This window comes from Ranitomeya imitator, chromosome 7 (genome assembly GCF_032444005.1).
Source record: "Ranitomeya imitator isolate aRanImi1 chromosome 7, aRanImi1.pri, whole genome shotgun sequence".
Lineage (NCBI taxonomy): Eukaryota > Metazoa > Chordata > Amphibia > Anura > Dendrobatidae > Ranitomeya > Ranitomeya imitator.
In genome coordinates, this window is record NC_091288.1 from 3,769,870 (window position 1) to 3,793,342 (window position 23,473).

A 23,473-nucleotide genomic window follows, 5' to 3' on the forward strand; every position below is an offset into this window, starting at 1 on the left:
GGCCCGACACTACAGCCTGCCAGGACATCACCCAGAGCTGCGGGGCCCGACACTACAGCCTGCCAGGACATCACCCAGAACTGCGGGGCCCGACACTACAGCCTGCCAGGACATCACCCAGAACTGCAGGGCCCGACACTACAGCCTGCCAGGACATCACCCAGAACTGCGGGGCCCGACACTACAGCCTGCCAGGACATCACCCAGAACTGCGGGGCCCGTCATTACAGCCTGCCAGGACATCACCCAGAACTGCGGGGCCCGACACTACAGCCTGCCAGGACATCACCCAGAACTGCGGGGCCCGACACTACAGCCTGCCAGGACATCACCCAGAACTGCAGGGCCCGACACTACAGCCTGCCAGGACATCACCCAGAGCTGCGGGGCCCGACACTACAGCCTGCCAGGACATCACCCAGAGCTGCGGGGCCCGACACTACATTCTGCCAGGACATCACCCAGAACTGCGGGGCCCGACACTACAGCCTGCCAATACATCACCCAGACCTGCGGGGCCCGGCACTACAGCCTGCCAGGACATCACCCAGAACTGCGGGGCCCGACACTACAGCCTGCCAGGACATCACCCAGAGCTGAGGGGCCCGGCACTACAGCCTGCCAGGACATCACCCAGAACTGCGGGGCCAGACACTACAGCCGGCCAATACATCACCCAGACCTGTGGGGCCCGACACTACAGCCTGCCAGGACATCACCCAGAACTGCAGTGCCCGACACTACAGCCTGCCAGGACATCACCCAGAACTGCAGTGCCCGACACTACATTCTGCCAGGACATCACCCAGACCTGCGGGGCCCGACACTACATTCTGCCAGGACATCACCCAGACCTGCGGGGCCCGGCACTACAGCCTGCCAATACATCACCCAGACCTGCGGGGCCCGACACTACAGCCTGCCAATACATCACCCAGACCTGCGGGGCCCGACACTACAGCCTGCCAATACATCATCCAGACCTGCGGGGCCCGGCACTACAGCCTGCCAGGACATCACCCAGACCTGCGGGCCCGACACTACAGCCTGCCAATACATCACCCAGACCTGCGGGGCCCGGCACTACAGCCTGCCAGGACATCACCCAGAACTGCGGGGCCCGACACTACAGCCTGCCAATACATCACCCAGACCTGTGGGGCCCGACACTACAGCCTGCCAGGACATCACTCAGAGCTGCGGGGCCCGACACTACAGCCTGCCAGGACATCACCCAGAACTGCGGGGCCCGACACTACAGCCTGCCAGGACATCACCCAGAACTGCAGGGCCCGGCACTACAGCCTGCCAGGACATCACCCAGACCTGTGGGGCCAGACACTACAGCCTGCCAGGACATCACCCAGACCTGCGGGGCCCGACACTACAGCCTGCCAGGACATCACCCAGAGCTGAGGGGCCCGGCACTACAGCCTGCCAATACATCACCCAGACCTGTGGGGCCCGACATTACAGCCTGCCAGGACATCACCCAGAACTGCAGTGCCCGACACTACAGCCTGCCAGGACATCACCCAGAGCTGCGGGGCCCGGCACTACAGCCTGCCAATACATCACCCAGACCTGCGGGGGCTGACACTACAGCCTGCCAGGGCATCACCCAGAGCTGCGGGGCCCGACACTACAGCCTGCCAATACATCACCCAGAACTTCGGGGCCCGGCACTACAGCCTGCCAATACATCACCCAGACCTGCGGGGCCCAACACTACAGCCTGCCAGGACATCACCCAGACCTGCGGGGCCCGACACTACAGCCTGCCAGGGCATCACCCAGAGCTGCGGGGCCCAACACTACAGCCTGCCAGGACATCACCCAGAGCTGCGGGGCCCGACACTACATTCTGCCAGGACATCACCCAGAACTGCGGGGCCCGACACTACAGCCTGCCAATACATCACCCAGACCTGCGGGGCCCGGCACTACAGCCTGCCAGGACATCACCCAGAACTGCGGGGCCCGACACTACAGCCTGCCAGGACATCACCCAGAGCTGAGGGGCCCGGCACTACAGCCTGCCAGGACATCACCCAGAACTGCGGGGCCAGACACTACAGCCTGCCAATACATCACCCAGACCTGTGGGGCCCGACACTACAGCCTGCCAGGACATCACCCAGAACTGCAGTGCCCGACACTACAGCCTGCCAGGACATCACCCAGAACTGCAGTGCCCGACACTACATTCTGCCAGGACATCACCCAGACCTGCGGGGCCCGACACTACATTCTGCCAGGACATCACCCAGACCTGCGGGGCCCGACACTACAGCCTGCCAATACATCACCCAGACCTGCGGGGCCCGACACTACAGCCTGCCAATACATCACCCAGACCTGCGGGGCCCGGCACTACAGCCTGCCAGGACATCACCCAGACCTGCGGGCCCGACACTACAGCCTGCCAATACATCACCCAGACCTGCGGGGCCCGGCACTACAGCTTGCCAGGACATCACCCAGAACTGCGGGGCCCGACACTACAGCCTGCCAATACATCACCCAGACCTGTGGGGCCCGACACTACAGCCTGCCAGGACATCACCCAGAGCTGCGGGGCCCGACACTACAGCCTGCCAGGACATCACCCAGAACTGCGGGGCCCGACACTACAGCCTGCCAGGACATCACCCAGAACTGCAGGGCCCGGCACTACAGCCTGCCAGGACATCACCCAGACCTGTGGGGCCAGACACTACAGCCTGCCAGGACATCACCCAGACCTGCGGGGCCCGACACTACAGCCTGCCAGGACATCACCCAGAGCTGAGGGGCCCGGCACTACAGCCTGCCAATACATCACCCAGACCTGTGGGGCCCGACATTACAGCCTGCCAGGACATCACCCAGAACTGCAGTGCCCGACACTACAGCCTGCCAGGACATCACCCAGAGCTGCGGGGCCCGGCACTACAGCCTGCCAATACATCACCCAGACCTGCGGGGGCTGACACTACAGCCTGCCAGGGCATCACCCAGAGCTGCGGGGCCCGACACTACAGCCTGCCAGGGCATCACCCAGAGCTGCGGGGCCCAACACTACAGCCTGCCAATACATCACCCAGACCTGCGGGGCCCGGCACTACAGCCTGCCAGGACATCACCCAGACCTGCGGGGCCCGGCACTACAGCCTGCCAATACATCACCCAGACCTGCGGGGCCCGACACTACAGCCTGCCAATACATCACCCAGACCTGCGGGGCCCGAAACTACAGCCTGCCAGGTCATCACCCAGACCTGCGGGGCCCGACACTACAGCCTGCCAATACATCACCCAGACCTGCGGGGCCCGGCACTACAGCCTGCCAGGACATCACCCAGACCTGCGGGGCCCGACACTACAGCCTGCCAGGACATCACCCAGACCTGCGGGACCAGACACTACAGCCTGCCAATACATCACCCAGACCTACGGGGCCCGACACTACAGCCTGCCAGGACATCACCCAGACCTGCGGGACCAGACACTACAGCCTGCCAATACATCACCCAGAACTGCGGGGCCCAACACTACAGCCTGCCAGGACATCACTCAGAACTGCAGGGCCCGACACTACAGCCTGCCAATACATCACCCAGACCTGCGGGGCCCAACACTACAGCCTGCCAATACATCACCCAGACCTGCGGGGCCCAACACTACAGCCTGCCAATACATCACCCAGACCTGCGGGGCCCGAAACTACAGCCTGCCAATACATCACCCAGAACTGCGGGGCCCGACACTACAGCCTGCCAGGACATCACCCCGAACTGCGGGGCCCGACACTACAGCCTGCCAATACATCACCCAGACCTGCGGGGCCCGGCACTACAGCCTGCCAATACATCACCCAGACCTGCGGGGCCCGGCACTACAGCCTGCCAATACATCACCCAGACCTGCGGGGCCCAACACTACAGCTTGCCAATACATCACCCAGACCTGCGGGGCCCGACACTACAGCCTGCCAATACATCACCCAGACCTGCGGGGCCCGACACTACAGCCTGCCAATACATCACCCAGACCTGCGGGACCCGGCACTACAGCCTGCCAATACATCACCCAGACCTGCGGGGCCCGGCACTACAGCCTGCCAATACATCACCCAGACCTGCGGGGCCCAACACTACAGCTTGCCAATACATCACCCAGACCTGCGGGGCCCGACACTACAGCCTGCCAATACATCACCCAGAACTGCGGGGCCCGGCACTACAGCCTGCCAATACATCACCCAGACCTGCGGGGCCCGACACTACAGCCTGCCAATACATCACCCAGACCTGCGGGGCCCGGCACTACAGCCTGCCAATACATCACCCAGACCTGCGGGGCCCGGCACTACAGCCTGCCAATACATCACCCAGACCTGCGGGGCCTGGCACTACAGCCTGCCAATACATCACCCAGACCTGCGGGGCCTGGCACTACAGCCTGCCAATACATCACCCAGACCTGCGGGGCCCGGCACTACAGCCTGCCAATACATCACCCAGACCTGCGGGGCCCGGCACTACAGCCTGCCAATACATCACCCAGACCTGCGGGGCCTGGCACTACAGCCTGCCAATACATCACCCAGACCTGCGGGGCCTGGCACTACAGCCTGCCAATACATCACCCAGACCTGCGGGGCCCGGCACTACAGCCTGCCAATACATCACCCAGACCTGCGGGGCCCGGCACTACAGCCTGCCAATACATCACCCAGACCTGCGGGGCCCGGCACTACAGCCTGCCAATACATCACCCAGACCTGCGGGGCCTGGCACTACAGCCTGCCAATACATCACCCAGACCTGCGGGGCCCGGCACTACAGCTTGCCAATACATCACCCAGACCTGCGGGACCCGACACTACAGCCTGCCAGGACATCACCCAGACCTGCGGGGCCCGGCACTACAGCCTGCCAGGACATCACCCAGACCTGCGGGGCCCGACACTACAGCCTGCCAATACATCACCCAGAACTGCGGGGCCCGGCACTACAGCCTGCCAATACATCACCCAGACCTGCGGGACCCGACACTACAGCCTGCCAATACATCACCCAGACCTGCGGGACCCGGCACTACAGCCTGCCAATACATCACCCAGACCTGCGGGGCCCGAAACTACAGCCTGCCAATACATCACCCAGACCTGCGGGACCCGGCACTACAGCCTGCCAATACATCACCCAGACCTGCGGGACCCGGCACTACAGCCTGCCAATACATCACCCAGACCTGCGGGGCCCGGCACTACAGCCTGCCAATACATCACCCAGACCTGCGGGACCCGGCCTATAAACCACATTTCTATACCCACCTGCCTATTCTCAGTGACCATAAACGATCCTGATCTTATTCACTAGTACCGGATATCAGCGCCACACGTACCGCCAGCACAGCTACAGTCACCTCCTGTGTTTTTCATTGTCAGAGATGGAGATACCACAGAATCAAAAGTGTTGCTGACCCTGGACATGCTGAGAGCTGAATTCACTGCACTTAAGAGCAGAACTCCACATAATCTGTGAGTAATAATCCACGCAATGTAATGCATGTACACAGGGACTGCACCAGCAGAATAGTGAGTGCAGCTCTGGAGTATAATACAGGATATAACTCAGGATCAGTAATGTAATGTACACAGTGACTGCACCAGCAGAATAGTGAGTGCAGCTCTGGAGTATAATACAGGATGTAACTCAGGATCAGTAATGTATGTACACAGTGACTGCACCAGCAGAATAGTGAGTGCAGCTCTGGAGTATAATACAGGATGTAACTCGGGATCAGTAATGTATGTACACAGTGACTGCACCAGCAGAATAGTGAGTGCAGCTCTGGAGTATAATACAGGATGTAACTCAGGATCAGTAATGTAATGTATATACACAGTGACTGCACCAGCAGAATAGAGAGTGCAGCTCTGGAGTATAATACAGGATGTAGCTCAGGATCAGTAATGTAATGTATGTACACAGTGACTGCACCAGCAGAATAGTGAGTGCAGCTCTGGAGTATAATACAGGATGTAACTCAGGATCAGTAATGTAATGTATATACACAGTGACTGCACCAGCAGAATAGTGAGTGCAGCTCTGGAGTATAATACAGGATGTAACTCAGGATCAGTAATGTAATGTATGTACACAGTGACTGCACCAGCAGAATAGTGAGTGCAGCTCTGGAGTATAATACAGGATGTAGCTCAGGATCAGTAATGTAATGTATGTACACAGTGACTGCACCAGCAGAATAGTGAGTGCAGCTCTGGAGTATAATACAGGATGTAACTCAGGATCAGTAATGTAATGTATATACACAGTGACTGCACCAGCAGAATAGTGAGTGCAGCTCTGGAGTGTAATACAGGATGTAACTCAGGATCAGTAATGTAATGTATGTACACAGTGACTGCACCAGCAGAATAGTGATTGCAGCTCTGGAGTGTAATACAGGATGTAACTCAGGATCAGTAATGTAATGTATGTACACAGTGACTGCACCAGCAGAATAGTGAGTGCAGCTCTGGAGTGTAATACAGGAGGTAACTCAGGATCAGTAATGTATGTACACAGTGACTGCACCAGCAGAATAGTGAGTGCAGCTCTGGGGTATAATAAAGGATGTAACTCAGGATCAGTAATGTATGTACACAGTGACTGCACCAGCAGAATAGTGAGTGCAGCTCTGGGGTATAATACAGGATGTAACTCAGGACCAGTAATGTAATGTATGTACACAGTGACTGCACCAGCAGAATAGTGAGTGCAGCTCTGGAGTATAATACAGGAGGTAACTCAGGATCAGTAATGTATGTACACAGTGACTGCACCAGCAGAATAGTGAGTGCAGCTCTGGAGTATAATACAGGAGGTAACTCAGGATCAGTAATGTATGTACATAGTGACTGCCCCAGCAGAATAGTGAGTGCAGCTCTGGAGTATAATACAGGATGTAACTCAGGATCAGTAATGTAATGTATGTACACAGTGACTGCACCAGCAGAATAGTGAGTGCAGCTCTGGAGTATAATACAGGAGGTAACTCAGGATCAGTAATGTAATGTATGTACACAGTGACTGCACCAGCAGAATAGTGAAGGCACCTCTGGAGTATAATACAGGGTGTAACTCAGGATCAGTAATGTGTGTACACAGTGACTGCACCAGCAGAATAGTGAGTGCAGCTCTGGGGTGTAATACAGGAGGTAACTCAGGATCAGTAATGTATGTACACAGTGACTGCACCATCAGAATAGTGAGTGCAGCTCTGGGGTATAATACAGGAGGTAACTCAGGATCAGTAATGTAATGTATGTACACAGTGACTGCACCAGCAGAATAGTGAGTGCAGCTCTGGAGTGTAATACAGGAGGTAACTCAGGATCAGTAATGTATGTACACAGTGACTGCACCAGCAGAATAGTGAGTGCAGCTCTGGGGTATAATAAAGGATGTAACTCAGGATCAGTAATGTATGTACACAGTGACTGCACCAGCAGAATAGTGAGTGCAGCTCTGGGGTATAATACAGGATGTAACTCAGGACCAGTAATGTAATGTATGTACACAGTGACTGCACCAGCAGAATAGTGAGTGCAGCTCTGGAGTATAATACAGGAGGTAACTCAGGATCAGTAATGTATGTACACAGTGACTGCACCAGCAGAATAGTGAGTGCAGCTCTGGAGTATAATACAGGAGGTAACTCAGGATCAGTAATGTATGTACATAGTGACTGCCCCAGCAGAATAGTGAGTGCAGCTCTGGAGTATAATACAGGATGTAACTCAGGATCAGTAATGTAATGTATGTACACAGTGACTGCACCAGCAGAATAGTGAAGGCACCTCTGGAGTATAATACAGGGTGTAACTCAGGATCAGTAATGTATGTACACAGTGACTGCACCAGCAGAATAGTGAGTGCAGCTCTGGGGTGTAATACAGGAGGTAACTCAGGATCAGTAATGTATGTACACAGTGACTGCACCATCAGAATAGTGAGTGCATCTCTGGGGTATAATACAGGAGGTAACTCAGGATCAGTAATGTAATGTATGTACACAGTGACTGCACCAGCAGAATAGTGAGTGCAGGTCTGGAGTATAATACTGGATGTAACTCAGGATCAGTAATGTAATGTATGTACACAGTGACTGCACCAGCAGAATAGTGAGTGCAGCTCTGGAGTATAATACAGGATGTAACTCAGGTTCAGTAATGTATGTACACAGTGACTGCACCAGCAGAATAGTGAGTGCAGCTCTGGGGTTTAATACAGGAGGTAACTCAGGATCAGTAATGTAATGTATGTACACAGTGACTGCACCAGCAGAATAGTGAGTGCAGCTCCGGGTATAATACAGGATGTAGCTCAGGATCAGTAATGTAATGTATGTACACAGTGACTGCACCAGCAGAATAGTGAAGGCACCTCTGGAGTATAATACAGGGTGTAACTCAGGATCAGTAATGTATGTACACAGTGACTGCACCAGCAGAATAGTGAGTGCAGCTCTGGGGTGTAATACAGGAGGTAACTCAGGATCAGTAATGTATGTACACAGTGACTGCACCATCAGAATAGTGAGTGCAGCTCTGGGGTATAACACAGGAGGTAACTCAGGATCAGTAATGTAATGTATGTACACAGTGACTGCACCAGCAGAATAGGGAGTGCAGGTCTGGAGTATAATACAGGAGGTAACTCAGGATCAGTAATGTAATGTATGTACACAGTGACTGCACCAGCAGAATAGTGAGTGCAGCTCTGGAGTATAATACAGGATGTAACTCAGGTTCAGTAATGTATGTACACAGTGACTGCACCAGCAGAATAGTGAGTGCAGCTCTGGGGTATAATACAGGATGTAGCTCAGGATCAGTAATGTAATGTATGTACACAGTGACTGCACCAGCAGAATAGTGAGTGCAGGTCTGGAGTATAATACTGGATGTAACTCAGGATCAGTAATGTAATGCATGTACACTGTGACTGCACCAGCAGAATAGTGAGTGCAGGTCTGGAGTATAATACTGGATGTAACTCAGGATCAGTAATGTAATGTATATACACAGTGACTGCACCAGCAGAATAGTGAGTGCAGCTCTGGAGTGTAATACAGGATGTAACTCAGGATCAGTAATGTAATGTATGTACACAGTGACTGCACCAGCAGAATAGTGAGTGCAGCTCTGGAGTATAATACAGGATGTAACTCAGGATCAGTAATGTAATGTATGTACACAGTGACTGAACCAGCAGAATAGTGAGTGCAGCTCTGGAGTATAATACAGGATGTAACTCAGGATCAGTTATGTAATGTATGTACACAGTGACTGCACCAGCAGAATAGTGAGTGCAGCTCTGGAGTATAATACAGGATGTAACGCAGGATCAGTTATGTAATGTATGTACACAGTGACTGCACCAGCAGAATAGTGAGTGCAGCTCTGGAGTGTAATACAGGAGGTAACTCAGGATCAGTAATGTATGTACACAGTGACTGCACCAGCAGAATAGTGAGTGCAGCTCTGGGGTATAATAAAGGATGTAACTCAGGATCAGTAATGTAATGTATGTACACAGTGACTGCACCAGCAGAATAGTGAGTGCAGCTCTGGAGTATAATACAGGAGGTAACTCAGGATCAGTAATGTATGTACACAGTGACTGCACCAGCAGAATAGTGAGTGCAGCTCTGGAGTGTAATACAGGAGGTTACTCAGGATCAGTAATGTATGTATATAGTGACTGCCCCAGCAGAATAGTGAGTGCAGCTCTGGAGTATAATACAGGATGTAACTCAGGATCAGTAATGTAATGTATGTACACTGTGACTGCACCAGCAGAATAGTGAAGGCACCTCTGGAGTATAATACAGGGTGTAACTCAGGATCAGTAATGTATTTACACAGTGACTGCACCAGCAGAATAGTGAGTGCAGCTCTGGGGTGTAATACAGGAGGTAACTCAGGATCAGTAATGTATGTACACAGTGACTGCACCATCAGAATAGTGAGTGCAGCTCTGGGGTATAATACAGGAGGTAACTCAGGATCAGTAATGTAATGTATGTACACAGTGACTGCACCAGCAGAATAGTGAGTGCAGCTCTGGAGTATAATACAGGATGTAACTCAGGATCAGTTATGTAATGTATGTACACAGTGACTGCACCAGCAGAATAGTGAGTGCAGCTCTGGAGTATAATACAGGATGTAACTCAGGATCAGTTATGTAATGTATGTACACAGTGACTGCACCAGCAGAATAGTGAGTGCAGCTCTGGAGTGTAATACAGGAGGTAACTCAGGATCAGTAATGTATGTACACAGTGACTGCACCAGCAGAATAGTGAGTGCAGCTCTGGGGTATAATACAGGATGTAACTCAGGACCAGTAATGTAATGTATGTACACAGTGACTGCACCAGCAGAATAGTGAGTGCAGCTCTGGAGTATAATACAGGAGGTAACTCAGGATCAGTAATGTATGTACACAGTGACTGCACCAGCAGAATAGTGAGTGCAGCTCTGGAGTATAATACAGGAGGTAACTCAGGATCAGTAATGTATGTATATAGTGACTGCCCCAGCAGAATAGTGAGTGCAGCTCTGGAGTATAATACAGGATGTAACTCAGGATCAGTAATGTAATGTATGTACACTGTGACTGCACCAGCAGAATAGTGAAGGCACCTCTGGAGTATAATACAGGGTGTAACTCAGGATCAGTAATGTATTTACACAGTGACTGCACCAGCAGAATAGTGAGTGCAGCTCTGGGGTGTAATACAGGAGGTAACTCAGGATCAGTAATGTATGTACACAGTGACTGCACCATCAGAATAGTGAGTGCAGCTCTGGGGTATAATACAGGAGGTAACTCAGGATCAGTAATGTAATGTATGTACACAGTGACTGCACCAGCAGAATAGTGAGTGCAGGTCTGGAGTATAATACTGGATGTAACTCAGGATCAGTAATGTAATGTATGTACACAGTGACTGCACCAGCAGAATAGTGAGTGCAGCTCTGGAGTATAATACAGGATGTAACTCAGGTTCAGTAATGTATGTACACAGTGACTGCACCAGCAGAATAGTGAGTGCAGCTCTGGGGTATAATACAGGAGGTAACTCAGGATCAGTAATGTAATGTATGTACACAGTGACTGCAACAGCAGAATAGTGAGTGCAGCTCCGGGGTATAATACAGGATGTAGCTCAGGATCAGTAATGTAATGTATGTACACAGTGACTGCACCAGCAGAATAGTGAAGGCACCTCTGGAGTATAATACAGGGTGTAACTCAGGATCGGTAATGTATGTACACAGTGACTGCACCAGCAGAATAGTGAGTGCAGCTCTGGGGTGTAATACAGGAGGTAACTCAGGATCAGTAATGTATGTACACAGTGACTGCACCATCAGAATAGTGAGTGCAGCTCTGGGGTATAATACAGGAGGTAACTCAGGATCAGTAATGTAATGTATGTACACAGTGACTGCACCAGCAGAATAGTGAGTGCAGGTCTGGAGTATAATACTGGATGTAACTCAGGATCAGTAATGTAATGTATGTACACAATGACTGCACCAGCAGACTAGTGAGTGCAGCTCTGGAGTATAATACAGGATGTAACTCAGGTTCAGTAATGTATGTACACAGTGACTGCACCAGCAGAATAGTGAGTGCAGCTCTGGGGTATAATACAGGAGGTAACTCAGGATCAGTAATGTAATGTATGTACACAGTGACTGCACCAGCAGAATAGTGAGTGCAGCTCCGGGGTATAATACAGGATGTAGCTCAGGATCAGTAATATAATGTATGTACATAGTGACTGCACCAGCAGACTAGTGAGTGCAGGTCTGGAGTATAATACTGGATGTAACTCAGGATCAGTAATGTAATGTACGTACACAGTGACTGCACCAGCAGAATAGTGAGTGCAGCTCTGGGGTATAATACAGGATGTAACTCAGGATCAGTAATGTAATGTATGTACACAGTGACTGCACCAGCAGAATAGTGAGTGCAGCTCTGGAGTATAATACAGGATGTAACTCAGGATCAGTAATGTAATGTATGTACACAGTGACTGCACCAGCAGAATAGTGAGTGCAGGTCTGGAGTATAATACTGGATGTAACTCAGGATCAGTAATGTAATGTATGTACACAGTGACTGCACCAGCAGAATAGTGGGTGCAGCTCTGGGGTATAATACAGGATGTAACTCAGGATCAGTAATGTAATGTATGTACACAGTGACTGCACCAGCAGAATAGTGAGTGCAGCTCTGGGGTATAATACAGGATGTAACTCAGGATCAGTAATGTAATGTATGTACATAGTGACTGTACCAGCAGAATAGTGAGTGCAGCTCTGGAGTATAATACAGGATGTAACTCCGGATCAGTAATGTATGTACACAGTGACTGCACCAGCAGAATAGTGAGTGCAGCTCTGGGGTATAATACAGGATGTAACTCAGGATCAGTAATGTATGTACACAGTGACTGCACCAGCAGAATAGTGAGTACAGCTCTGGGGTATAATACAGGATGTAACTCAGAATCAGTAATGTAATGTATGTACACAGTGACTGCACCAGCAGAATAGTGAGTGCAGCTCTGGAGTATAATACAGGATGTAACTCCGGATCAGTAATGTATGTACACAGTGACTGCACCAGCAGAATAGTGAGTGCAGCTCTGGAGTATAATACAGGAGGTAACTCAGGATCAGTAATGTAATGTATGTACACAGTGACTGCACCAGCAGAATAGTGAGTGCAGCTCTGGAGTATAATACAAGATGTAACTCGGGATCAGTAATGTAATGTATGTACACAGTGACTGCACCAGCAGAATAGTGAGTGCAGCTCTGGAGTATAATACAGGATGTAACTCAGGATCAGTAATGTAATGTATGTACACAGTGACTGCACCAGCAGAATAGTGAGTGCAGCTCTGGAGTATAATACAGGATGTAACTCAGGATCAGTAATGTAATGTATGTACACAGTGACTGCACCAGGAGAATAGTGAGTGCAGCTCTGGAGTATAATACAAGATGTAACTCAGGATCAGTAATGTAATGTGTGTACACAGTGACTGCACCAGCAGAATAGTGAGTGCAGCTCTGGGGTATAATACAGTATGTAACTCAGGATCAGTAATGTAATGTATGTACACAGTGACTGCACCAGCAGAATAGTGAGTACAGCTCTGGGGTATAATACAGGATGTAACTCAGGATCAGTAATGTATGTACACAGTGACTGCACCAGCAGAATAGTGAGTCCAGCTCTGGAGTATAATACAAGATGTAACTCAGGATCAGTAATGTAATGTATGTACACAGTGACTGCACCAGCAGAATAGTGAGTGCAGCTCTGGAGTATAATACAAGATGTAACTCAGGATCAGTAATGTAATGTGTGTACACAGTGACTGCACCAGCAGAATAGTGAGTGCAGCTCTGGGGTATAATACAGGATGTAACTCAGGATCAGTAATGTAATGTATGTACACAGTGACTGCACCAGCAGAATAGTGAGTACAGCTCTGGGGTATAATACAGGATGTAACTCAGGATCAGTAATGTATGTACACAGTGACTGCACCAGCAGAATAGTGAGTCCAGCTCTGGAGTATAATACAAGATGTAACTCAGGATCAGTAATGTAATGTATGTACATAGTTACTGTATCAGCAGAATAGTGAGTGCAGCTCTGGAGTATAATACAGGAGGTAACTCAGGATCAGTAATGTAATGTATGTACACAGTGACTGCACCAGCAGAATAGTGAGTCCTGCTCTGGAGTATAGTACAGGATGTAACTCAGGATCAGTAATGTAATGTATATACACAGTGACTGCACCAGCAGAATAGTGAGTGCAGCTCTGGAGTATAATACAGGATGTAACTCAGGATCAGTAATGTAATGTATGTACACAGTGACTGCACCAGCAGAATAGTGAGTGCAGCTCTGGAGTATAATACAGGATGTAGCTCAGGATCAGTAATGTAATATATGTACACAGTGACTGCACCAGCAGAATAGTGAGTGCAGCTCTGGAGTATAATACAGGATGTAACTCAGGATCAGTAATGTAATGTATATACACAGTGACTGCACCAGCAGAATGGTGAGTGCAGCTCTGGAGTGTAATACAGGATGTAACTCAGGATCAGTAATGTAATGTATGTACACAGTGACTGCACCAGCAGAATAGTGAGTGCAGCTCTGGAGTGTAATACAGGATGTAACTCAGGATCAGTAATGTAATGTATGTACACAGTGACTGAACCAGCAAAATAGTGAGTGCAGCTCTGGAGTATAATACAGGATGTAACTCAGGATCAGTTATGTAATGTATGTACACAGTGACTGCACCAGCAGAATAGTGAGTGCAGCTCTGGAGTATAATACAGGATGTAACTCAGGATCAGTTATGTAATGTATGTACACAGTGACTGCACCAGCAGAATAGTGAGTGCAGCTCTGGAGTGTAATACAGGAGGTAACTCAGGATCAGTAATGTATGTACACAGTGACTGCACCAGCAGAATAGTGAGTGCAGCTCTGGGGTATAATACAGGATGTAACTCAGGATCAGTAATGTAATGTATGTACACAGTGACTGCACCAGCAGAATAGTGAGTGCAGCTCTGGGGTATAATACAGGATGTAACTCAGGACCAGTAATGTAATGTATGTACACAGTGACTGCACCAGCAGAATAGTGAGTGCAGCTCTGGAGTATAATACAGGAGGTAACTCAGGATCAGTAATGTATGTACACAGTGACTGCACCAGCAGAATAGTGAGTGCAGCTCTGGAGTATAATACAGGAGGTAACTCAGGATCAGTAATGTATGTACATAGTGACTGCCCCAGCAGAATAGTGAGTGCAGCTCTGGAGTATAATACAGGATGTAACTCAGGATCAGTAATGTAATGTATGTACACAGTGACTGCACCAGCAGAATAGTGAAGGCACCTCTGGAGTATAATACAGGGTGTAACTCAGGATCAGTAATGTATGTACACAGTGACTGCACCAGCAGAATAGTGAGTGCAGCTCTGGGGTGTAATACAGGAGGTAACTCAGGATCAGTAATGTATGTACACAGTGACTGCACCATCAGAATAGTGAGTGCAGCTCTGGGGTATAATACAGGAGGTAACTCAGGATCAGTAATGTAATGTATGTACACAGTGACTGCACCAGCAGAATAGTGAGTGCAGGTCTGGAGTATAATACTGGATGTAACTCAGGATCAGTAATGTAATGTATGTACACAGTGACTGCACCAGCAGAATAGTGAGTGCAGCTCTGGAGTATAATACAGGATGTAACTCAGGTTCAGTAATGTATGTACACAGTGACTGCACCAGCAGAATAGTGAGTGCAGCTCTGGGGTATAATACAGGAGGTAACTCAGGATCAGTAATGTAATGTATGTACACAGTGACTGCACCAGCAGAATAGTGAGTGCAGCTCCGGGGTATAATACAGGATGTAGCTCAGGATCAGTAATGTAATGTATGTATACAGTGACTGCACCAGCAGAATAGTGAAGGCACCTCTGGAGTATAATACAGGGTGTAACTCAGGATCAGTAATGTATGTACACAGTGACTGCACCAGCAGAATAGTGAGTGCAGCTCTGGGGTGTAATACAGGAGGTAACTCAGGATCAGTAATGTATGTACACAGTGACTGCACCATCAGAATAGTGAGTGCAGCTCTGGGGTATAATACAGGAGGTAACTCAGGATCAGTAATGTAATGTATGTACACAGTGACTGCACCAGTAGAATAGTGAGTGCAGGTCTGGAGTATAATACTGGATGTAACTCAGGATCAGTAATGTAATGTATGTACACAGTGACTGCACCAGCAGAATAGTGAGTGCAGCTCTGGAGTATAATACAGGATGTAACTCAGTTTCAGTAATGTATGTACACAGTGACTGCACCAGCAGAATAGTGAGTGCAGCTCTGGGGTATAATACAGGAGGTAACTCAGGATCAGTAATGTAATGTATGTACACAGTGACTGCACCAGCAGAATAGTGAGTGCAGCTCCGGGGTATAATACAGGATGTAGCTCAGGATCAGTAATGTAATGTATGTACACAGTGACTGCACCAGCAGAATAGTGAGTGCAGGTCTGGAGTATAATACTGGATGTAACTCAGGATCAGTAATGTAATGTATGTACACAGTGACTGCACCAGCAGAATAGTGAGTGCAGCTCTGGGGTATAATACAGGATGTAACTCAGGATCAGTAATGTAATGTATGTACACAGTGACTGCACCAGCAGAATAGTGAGTGCAGCTCTGGGGTATAATACAGGATGTAATTCAGGATCAGTAATGTAATGTATGTACACAGTGACTGCACCAGCAGAATAGTGAGTGCAGCTCTGGAGTATAATACAGGATGTAACTCAGGATCAGTAATGTAATGTATGTACACAGTGACTGCAACAGCAGAATAGTGAGTGCAGCTCCGGGGTATAATACAGGATGTAGCTCAGGATCAGTAATGTAATGTATGTACACAGTGACTGCACCAGCAGAATAGTGAAGGCACCTCTGGAGTATAATACAGGGTGTAACTCAGGATCGGTAATGTATGTACACAGTGACTGCACCAGCAGAATAGTGAGTGCAGCTCTGGGGTGTAATACAGGAGGTAACTCAGGATCAGTAATGTATGTACACAGTGACTGCACCATCAGAATAGTGAGTGCAGCTCTGGGGTATAATACAGGAGGTAACTCAGGATCAGTAATGTAATGTATGTACACAGTGACTGCACCAGCAGAATAGTGAGTGCAGGTCTGGAGTATAATACTGGATGTAACTCAGGATCAGTAATGTAATGTATGTACACAATGACTGCACCAGCAGACTAGTGAGTGCAGCTCTGGAGTATAATACAGGATGTAACTCAGGTTCAGTAATGTATGTACACAGTGACTGCACCAGCAGAATAGTGAGTGCAGCTCTGGGGTATAATACAGGAGGTAACTCAGGATCAGTAATGTAATGTATGTACACAGTGACTGCACCAGCAGAATAGTGAGTGCAGCTCCGGGGTATAATACAGGATGTAGCTCAGGATCAGTAATATAATGTATGTACATAGTGACTGCACCAGCAGACTAGTGAGTGCAGGTCTGGAGTATAATACTGGATGTAACTCAGGATCAGTAATGTAATGTACGTACACAGTGACTGCACCAGCAGAATAGTGAGTGCAGCTCTGGGGTATAATACAGGATGTAACTCAGGATCAGTAATGTAATGTATGTACACAGTGACTGCACCAGCAGAATAGTGAGTGCAGCTCTGGAGTATAATACAGGATGTAACTCAGGATCAGTAATGTAATGTATGTACACAGTGACTGCACCAGCAGAATAGTGAGTGCAGGTCTGGAGTATAATACTGGATGTAACTCAGGATCAGTAATGTAATGTATGTACACAGTGACTGCACCAGCAGAATAGTGGGTGCAGCTCTGGGGTATAATACAGGATGTAACTCAGGATCAGTAATGTAATGTATGTACACAGTGACTGCACCAGCAGAATAGTGAGTGCAGCTCTGGGGTATAATACAGGATGTAACTCAGGATCAGTAATGTAATGTATGTACATAGTGACTGTACCAGCAGAATAGTGAGTGCAGCTCTGGAGTATAATACAGGATGTAACTCCGGATCAGTAATGTATGTACACAGTGACTGCACCAGCAGAATAGTGAGTGCAGCTCTGGGGTATAATACAGGATGTAACTCAGGATCAGTAATGTATGTACACAGTGACTGCACCAGCAGAATAGTGAGTACAGCTCTGGGGTATAATACAGGATGTAACTCAGAATCAGTAATGTAATGTATGTACACAGTGACTGCACCAGCAGAATAGTGAGTGCAGCTCTGGAGTATAATACAGGATGTAACTCCGGATCAGTAATGTATGTACACAGTGACTGCACCAGCAGAATAGTGAGTGCAGCTCTGGAGTATAATACAGGAGGTAACTCAGGATCAGTAATGTAATGTATGTACACAGTGACTGCACCAGCAGAATAGTGAGTGCAGCTCTGGAGTATAATACAAGATGTAACTCAGGATCAGTAATGTAATGTATGTACACAGTGACTGCACCAGCAGAATAGTGAGTGCAGCTCTGGAGTATAATACAGGATGTAACTCAGGATCAGTAATGTAATGTATGTACACAGTGACTGCACCAGCAGAATAGTGAGTGCAGCTCTGGAGTATAATACAGGATGTAACTCAGGATCAGTAATGTAATGTATGTACACAGTGACTGCACCAGGAGAATAGTGAGTGCAGCTCTGGAGTATAATACAGGATGTAACTCAGGATCAGTAATGTAATGTATGTACACAGTGACTGCACCAGCAGAATAGTGAGTGCAGCTCTGGAGTATAATACAGGATGTAACTCAGGATCAGTAATGTAATGTATGTACACAGTGACTGCACCAGGAGAATAGTGAGTGCAGCTCTGGAGTATAATACAAGATGTAACTCAGGATCAGTAATGTAATGTGTGTACACAGTGACTGCACCAGCAGAATAGTGAGTGCAGCTCTGGGGTATAATACAGTATGTAACTCAGGATCAGTAATGTAATGTATGTACACAGTGACTGCACCAGCAGAATAGTGAGTACAGCTCTGGGGTATAATACAGGATGTAACTCAGGATCAGTAATGTATGTACACAGTGACTGCACCAGCAGAATAGTGAGTCCAGCTCTGGAGTATAATACAAGATGTAACTCAGGATCAGTAATGTAATGTATGTACACAGTGACTGCACCAGCAGAATAGTGAGTGCAGCTCTGGAGTATAATACAAGATGTAACTCAGGATCAGTAATGTAATGTGTGTACACAGTGACTGCACCAGCAGAATAGTGAGTGCAGCTCTGGGGTATAATACAGGATGTAACTCAGGATCAGTAATGTAATGTATGTACACAGTGACTGCACCAGCAGAATAGTGAGTACAGCTCTGGGGTATAATACAGGATGTAACTCAGGATCAGTAATGTATGTACACAGTGACTGCACCAGCAGAATAGTGAGTCCAGCTCTGGAGTATAATACAAGATGTAACTCAGGATCAGTAATGTAATGTATGTACATAGTTACTGTATCAGCAGAATAGTGAGTGCAGCTCTGGAGTATAATACAGGAGGTAACTCAGGATCAGTAATGTAATGTATGTACACAGTGACTGCACCAGCAGAATAGTGAGTCCTGCTCTGGAGTATAGTACAGGATGTAACTCAGGATCAGTAATGTAATGTATATACACAGTGACTGCACCAGCAGAATAGTGAGTGCAGCTCTGGAGTATAATACAGGATGTAACTCAGGATCAGTAATGTAATATATGTACACAGTGACTGCACCAGCAGAATAGTGAGTGCAGCTCTGGAGTATAATACAGGATGTAACTCAGGATCAGTAATGTAATGTATATACACAGTGACTGCACCAGCAGAATGGTGAGTGCAGCTCTGGAGTGTAATACAGGATGTAACTCAGGATCAGTAATGTAATGTATGTACACAGTGACTGCACCAGCAGAATAGTGAGTGCAGCTCTGGAGTGTAATACAGGATGTAACTCAGGATCAGTAATGTAATGTATGTACACAGTGACTGAACCAGCAAAATAGTGAGTGCAGCTCTGGAGTATAATACAGGATGTAACTCAGGATCAGTTATGTAATGTATGTACACAGTGACTGCACCAGCAGAATAGTGAGTGCAGCTCTGGAGTATAATACAGGATGTAACTCAGGATCAGTTATGTAATGTATGTACACAGTGACTGCACCAGCAGAATAGTGAGTGCAGCTCTGGAGTGTAATACAGGAGGTAACTCAGGATCAGTAATGTATGTACACAGTGACTGCACCAGCAGAATAGTGAGTGCAGCTCTGGGGTATAATACAGGATGTAACTCAGGATCAGTAATGTAATGTATGTACACAGTGACTGCACCAGCAGAATAGTGAGTGCAGCTCTGGGGTATAATACAGGATGTAACTCAGGACCAGTAATGTAATGTATGTACACAGTGACTGCACCAGCAGAATAGTGAGTGCAGCTCTGGAGTATAATACAGGAGGTAACTCAGGATCAGTAATGTATGTACACAGTGACTGCACCAGCAGAATAGTGAGTGCAGCTCTGGAGTATAATACAGGAGGTAACTCAGGATCAGTAATGTATGTACATAGTGACTGCCCCAGCAGAATAGTGAGTGCAGCTCTGGAGTATAATACAGGATGTAACTCAGGATCAGTAATGTAATGTATGTACACAGTGACTGCACCAGCAGAATAGTGAAGGCACCTCTGGAGTATAATACAGGGTGTAACTCAGGATCAGTAATGTATGTACACAGTGACTGCACCAGCAGAATAGTGAGTGCAGCTCTGGGGTGTAATACAGGAGGTAACTCAGGATCAGTAATGTATGTACACAGTGACTGCACCATCAGAATAGTGAGTGCAGCTCTGGGGTATAATACAGGAGGTAACTCAGGATCAGTAATGTAATGTATGTACACAGTGACTGCACCAGCAGAATAGTGAGTGCAGGTCTGGAGTATAATACTGGATGTAACTCAGGATCAGTAATGTAATGTATGTACACAGTGACTGCACCAGCAGAATAGTGAGTGCAGCTCTGGAGTATAATACAGGATGTAACTCAGGTTCAGTAATGTATGTACACAGTGACTGCACCAGCAGAATAGTGAGTGCAGCTCTGGGGTATAATACAGGAGGTAACTCAGGATCAGTAATGTAATGTATGTACACAGTGACTGCACCAGCAGAATAGTGAGTGCAGCTCCGGGGTATAATACAGGATGTAGCTCAGGATCAGTAATGTAATGTATGTATACAGTGACTGCACCAGCAGAATAGTGAAGGCACCTCTGGAGTATAATACAGGGTGTAACTCAGGATCAGTAATGTATGTACACAGTGACTGCACCAGCAGAATAGTGAGTGCAGCTCTGGGGTGTAATACAGGAGGTAACTCAGGATCAGTAATGTATGTACACAGTGACTGCACCATCAGAATAGTGAGTGCAGCTCTGGGGTATAATACAGGAGGTAACTCAGGATCAGTAATGTAATGTATGTACACAGTGACTACACCAGTAGAATAGTGAGTGCAGGTCTGGAGTATAATACTGGATGTAACTCAGGATCAGTAATGTAATGTATGTACACAGTGACTGCACCAGCAGAATAGTGAGTGCAGCTCTGGAGTATAATACAGGATGTAACTCAGTTTCAGTAATGTATGTACACAGTGACTGCACCAGCAGAATAGTGAGTGCAGCTCTGGGGTATAATACAGGAGGTAACTCAGGATCAGTAATGTAATGTATGTACACAGTGACTGCACCAGCAGAATAGTGAGTGCAGCTCCGGGGTATAATACAGGATGTAGCTCAGGATCAGTAATGTAATGTATGTACACAGTGACTGCACCAGCAGAATAGTGAGTGCAGGTCTGGAGTATAATACTGGATGTAACTCAGGATCAGTAATGTAATGTATGTACAAAGTGACTGCACCAGCAGAATAGTGAGTGCAGCTCTGGGGTATAATACAGGATGTAACTCAGGATCAGTAATGTAATGTATGTACACAGTGACTGCACCAGCAGAATAGTGAGTGCAGCTCTGGGGTATAATACAGGATGTAATTCAGGATCAGTAATGTAATGTATGTACACAGTGACTGCACCAGCAGAATAGTGAGTGCAGCTCTGGAGTATAATACAGGATGTAACTCAGGATCAGTAATGTAATGTATGTACACAGTGACTGCACCAGCAGAATAGTGAGTGCAGGTCTGGAGTATAATACTGGATGTAACTCAGGATCAGTAATGTAATGTATGTACACAGTGACTGCACCAGCAGAATAGTGAGTGCAGCTCTGGGGTATAATACAGGATGTAACTCAGGATCAGTAATGTAATGTATGTACACAGTGACTGCACCAGCAGAATAGTGAGTGCAGCTCTGGGATATAATACAGGATGTAACTCAGGATCAGTAATGTAATGTATGTACATAGTGACTGTACCAGCAGAATAGTGAGTGCAGCTCTGGAGTATAATACAGGATGTAACTCCGGATCAGTAATGTATGTACACAGTGACTGCACCAGCAGAATAGTGAGTGCAGCTCTGGGGTATAATACAGGATGTAACTCAGGATCAGTAATGTATGTACACAGTGACTGCACCAGCAGAATAGTGAGTACAGCTCTGGGGTATAATACAGGATGTAACTCAGGATCAGTAATGTAATGTATGTACACAGTGACTGCACCAGCAGAATAGTGAGTGCAGCTCTGGAGTATAATACAGGATGTAACTCCGGATCAGTAATGTATGTACACAGTGACTGCACCAGCAGAATAGTGAGTGCAGGTCTGGAGTATAATACTGGATGTAACTCAGGATCAGTAATGTAATGTATGTACACAGTGACTGCACCAGCAGAATAGTGAGTGCAGCTCTGGGGTATAATACAGGATGTAACTCAGGATCAGTAATGTAATGTATGTACACAGTGACTGCACCAGCAGAATAGTGAGTGCAGCTCTGGGGTATAATACAGGATGTAATTCAGGATCAGTAATGTAATGTATGTACACAGTGATTGCACCAGCAGAATAGTGAGTGCAGCTCTGGAGTATAATACAGGATGTAACTCAGGATCAGTAATGTAATGTATGTACACAGTGACTGCACCAGCAGAATAGTGAGTGCAGGTCTGGAGTATAATACTGGATGTAACTCAGGATCAGTAATGTAATGTATGTACACAGTGACTGCACCAGCAGAATAGTGAGTGCAGCTCTGGGGTATAATACAGGATGTAACTCAGGATCAGTAATGTAATGTATGTACACAGTGTCTGCACCAGCAGAATAGTGAGTGCAGCTCTGGGGTATAATACAGGATGTAACTCAGGATCAGTAATGTAATGTATGTACATAGTGACTGTACCAGCAGAATAGTGAGTGCAGCTCTGGAGTATAATACAGGATGTAACTCCGGATCAGTAATGTATGTACACAGTGACTGCACCAGCAGAATAGTGAGTGCAGCTCTGGGGTATAATACAGGATGTAACTCAGGATCAGTAATGTATGTACACAGTGACTGCACCAGCAGAATAGTGAGTACAGCTCTGGGGTATAATACAGGATGTAACTCAGGATCAGTAATGTAATGTATGTACACAGTGACTGCACCAGCAGAATAGTGAGTGCAGCTCTGGAGTATAATACAGGATGTAACTCCGGATCAGTAATGTATGTACACAGTGACTGCACCAGCAGAATAGTGAGTG

The 23,473-nt window shown here is 47.8% G+C and overlaps 1 protein-coding gene across 1 annotated transcript in view; it reads left to right on the forward strand.

The window, feature by feature from the left end:
* The window catches only part of CFAP221 (cilia and flagella associated protein 221), a 204,972-nt gene that overhangs the window by 163,794 nt on the left and 17,705 nt on the right, over positions 1–23,473 (forward strand). Inside the window, exon 23 of the mRNA XM_069732565.1 lies at positions 5,435–5,527. Coding sequence (XP_069588666.1) covers positions 5,435–5,527 — 93 coding nt within the window. The remainder of the gene's footprint in view (positions 1–5,434; positions 5,528–23,473) is intronic.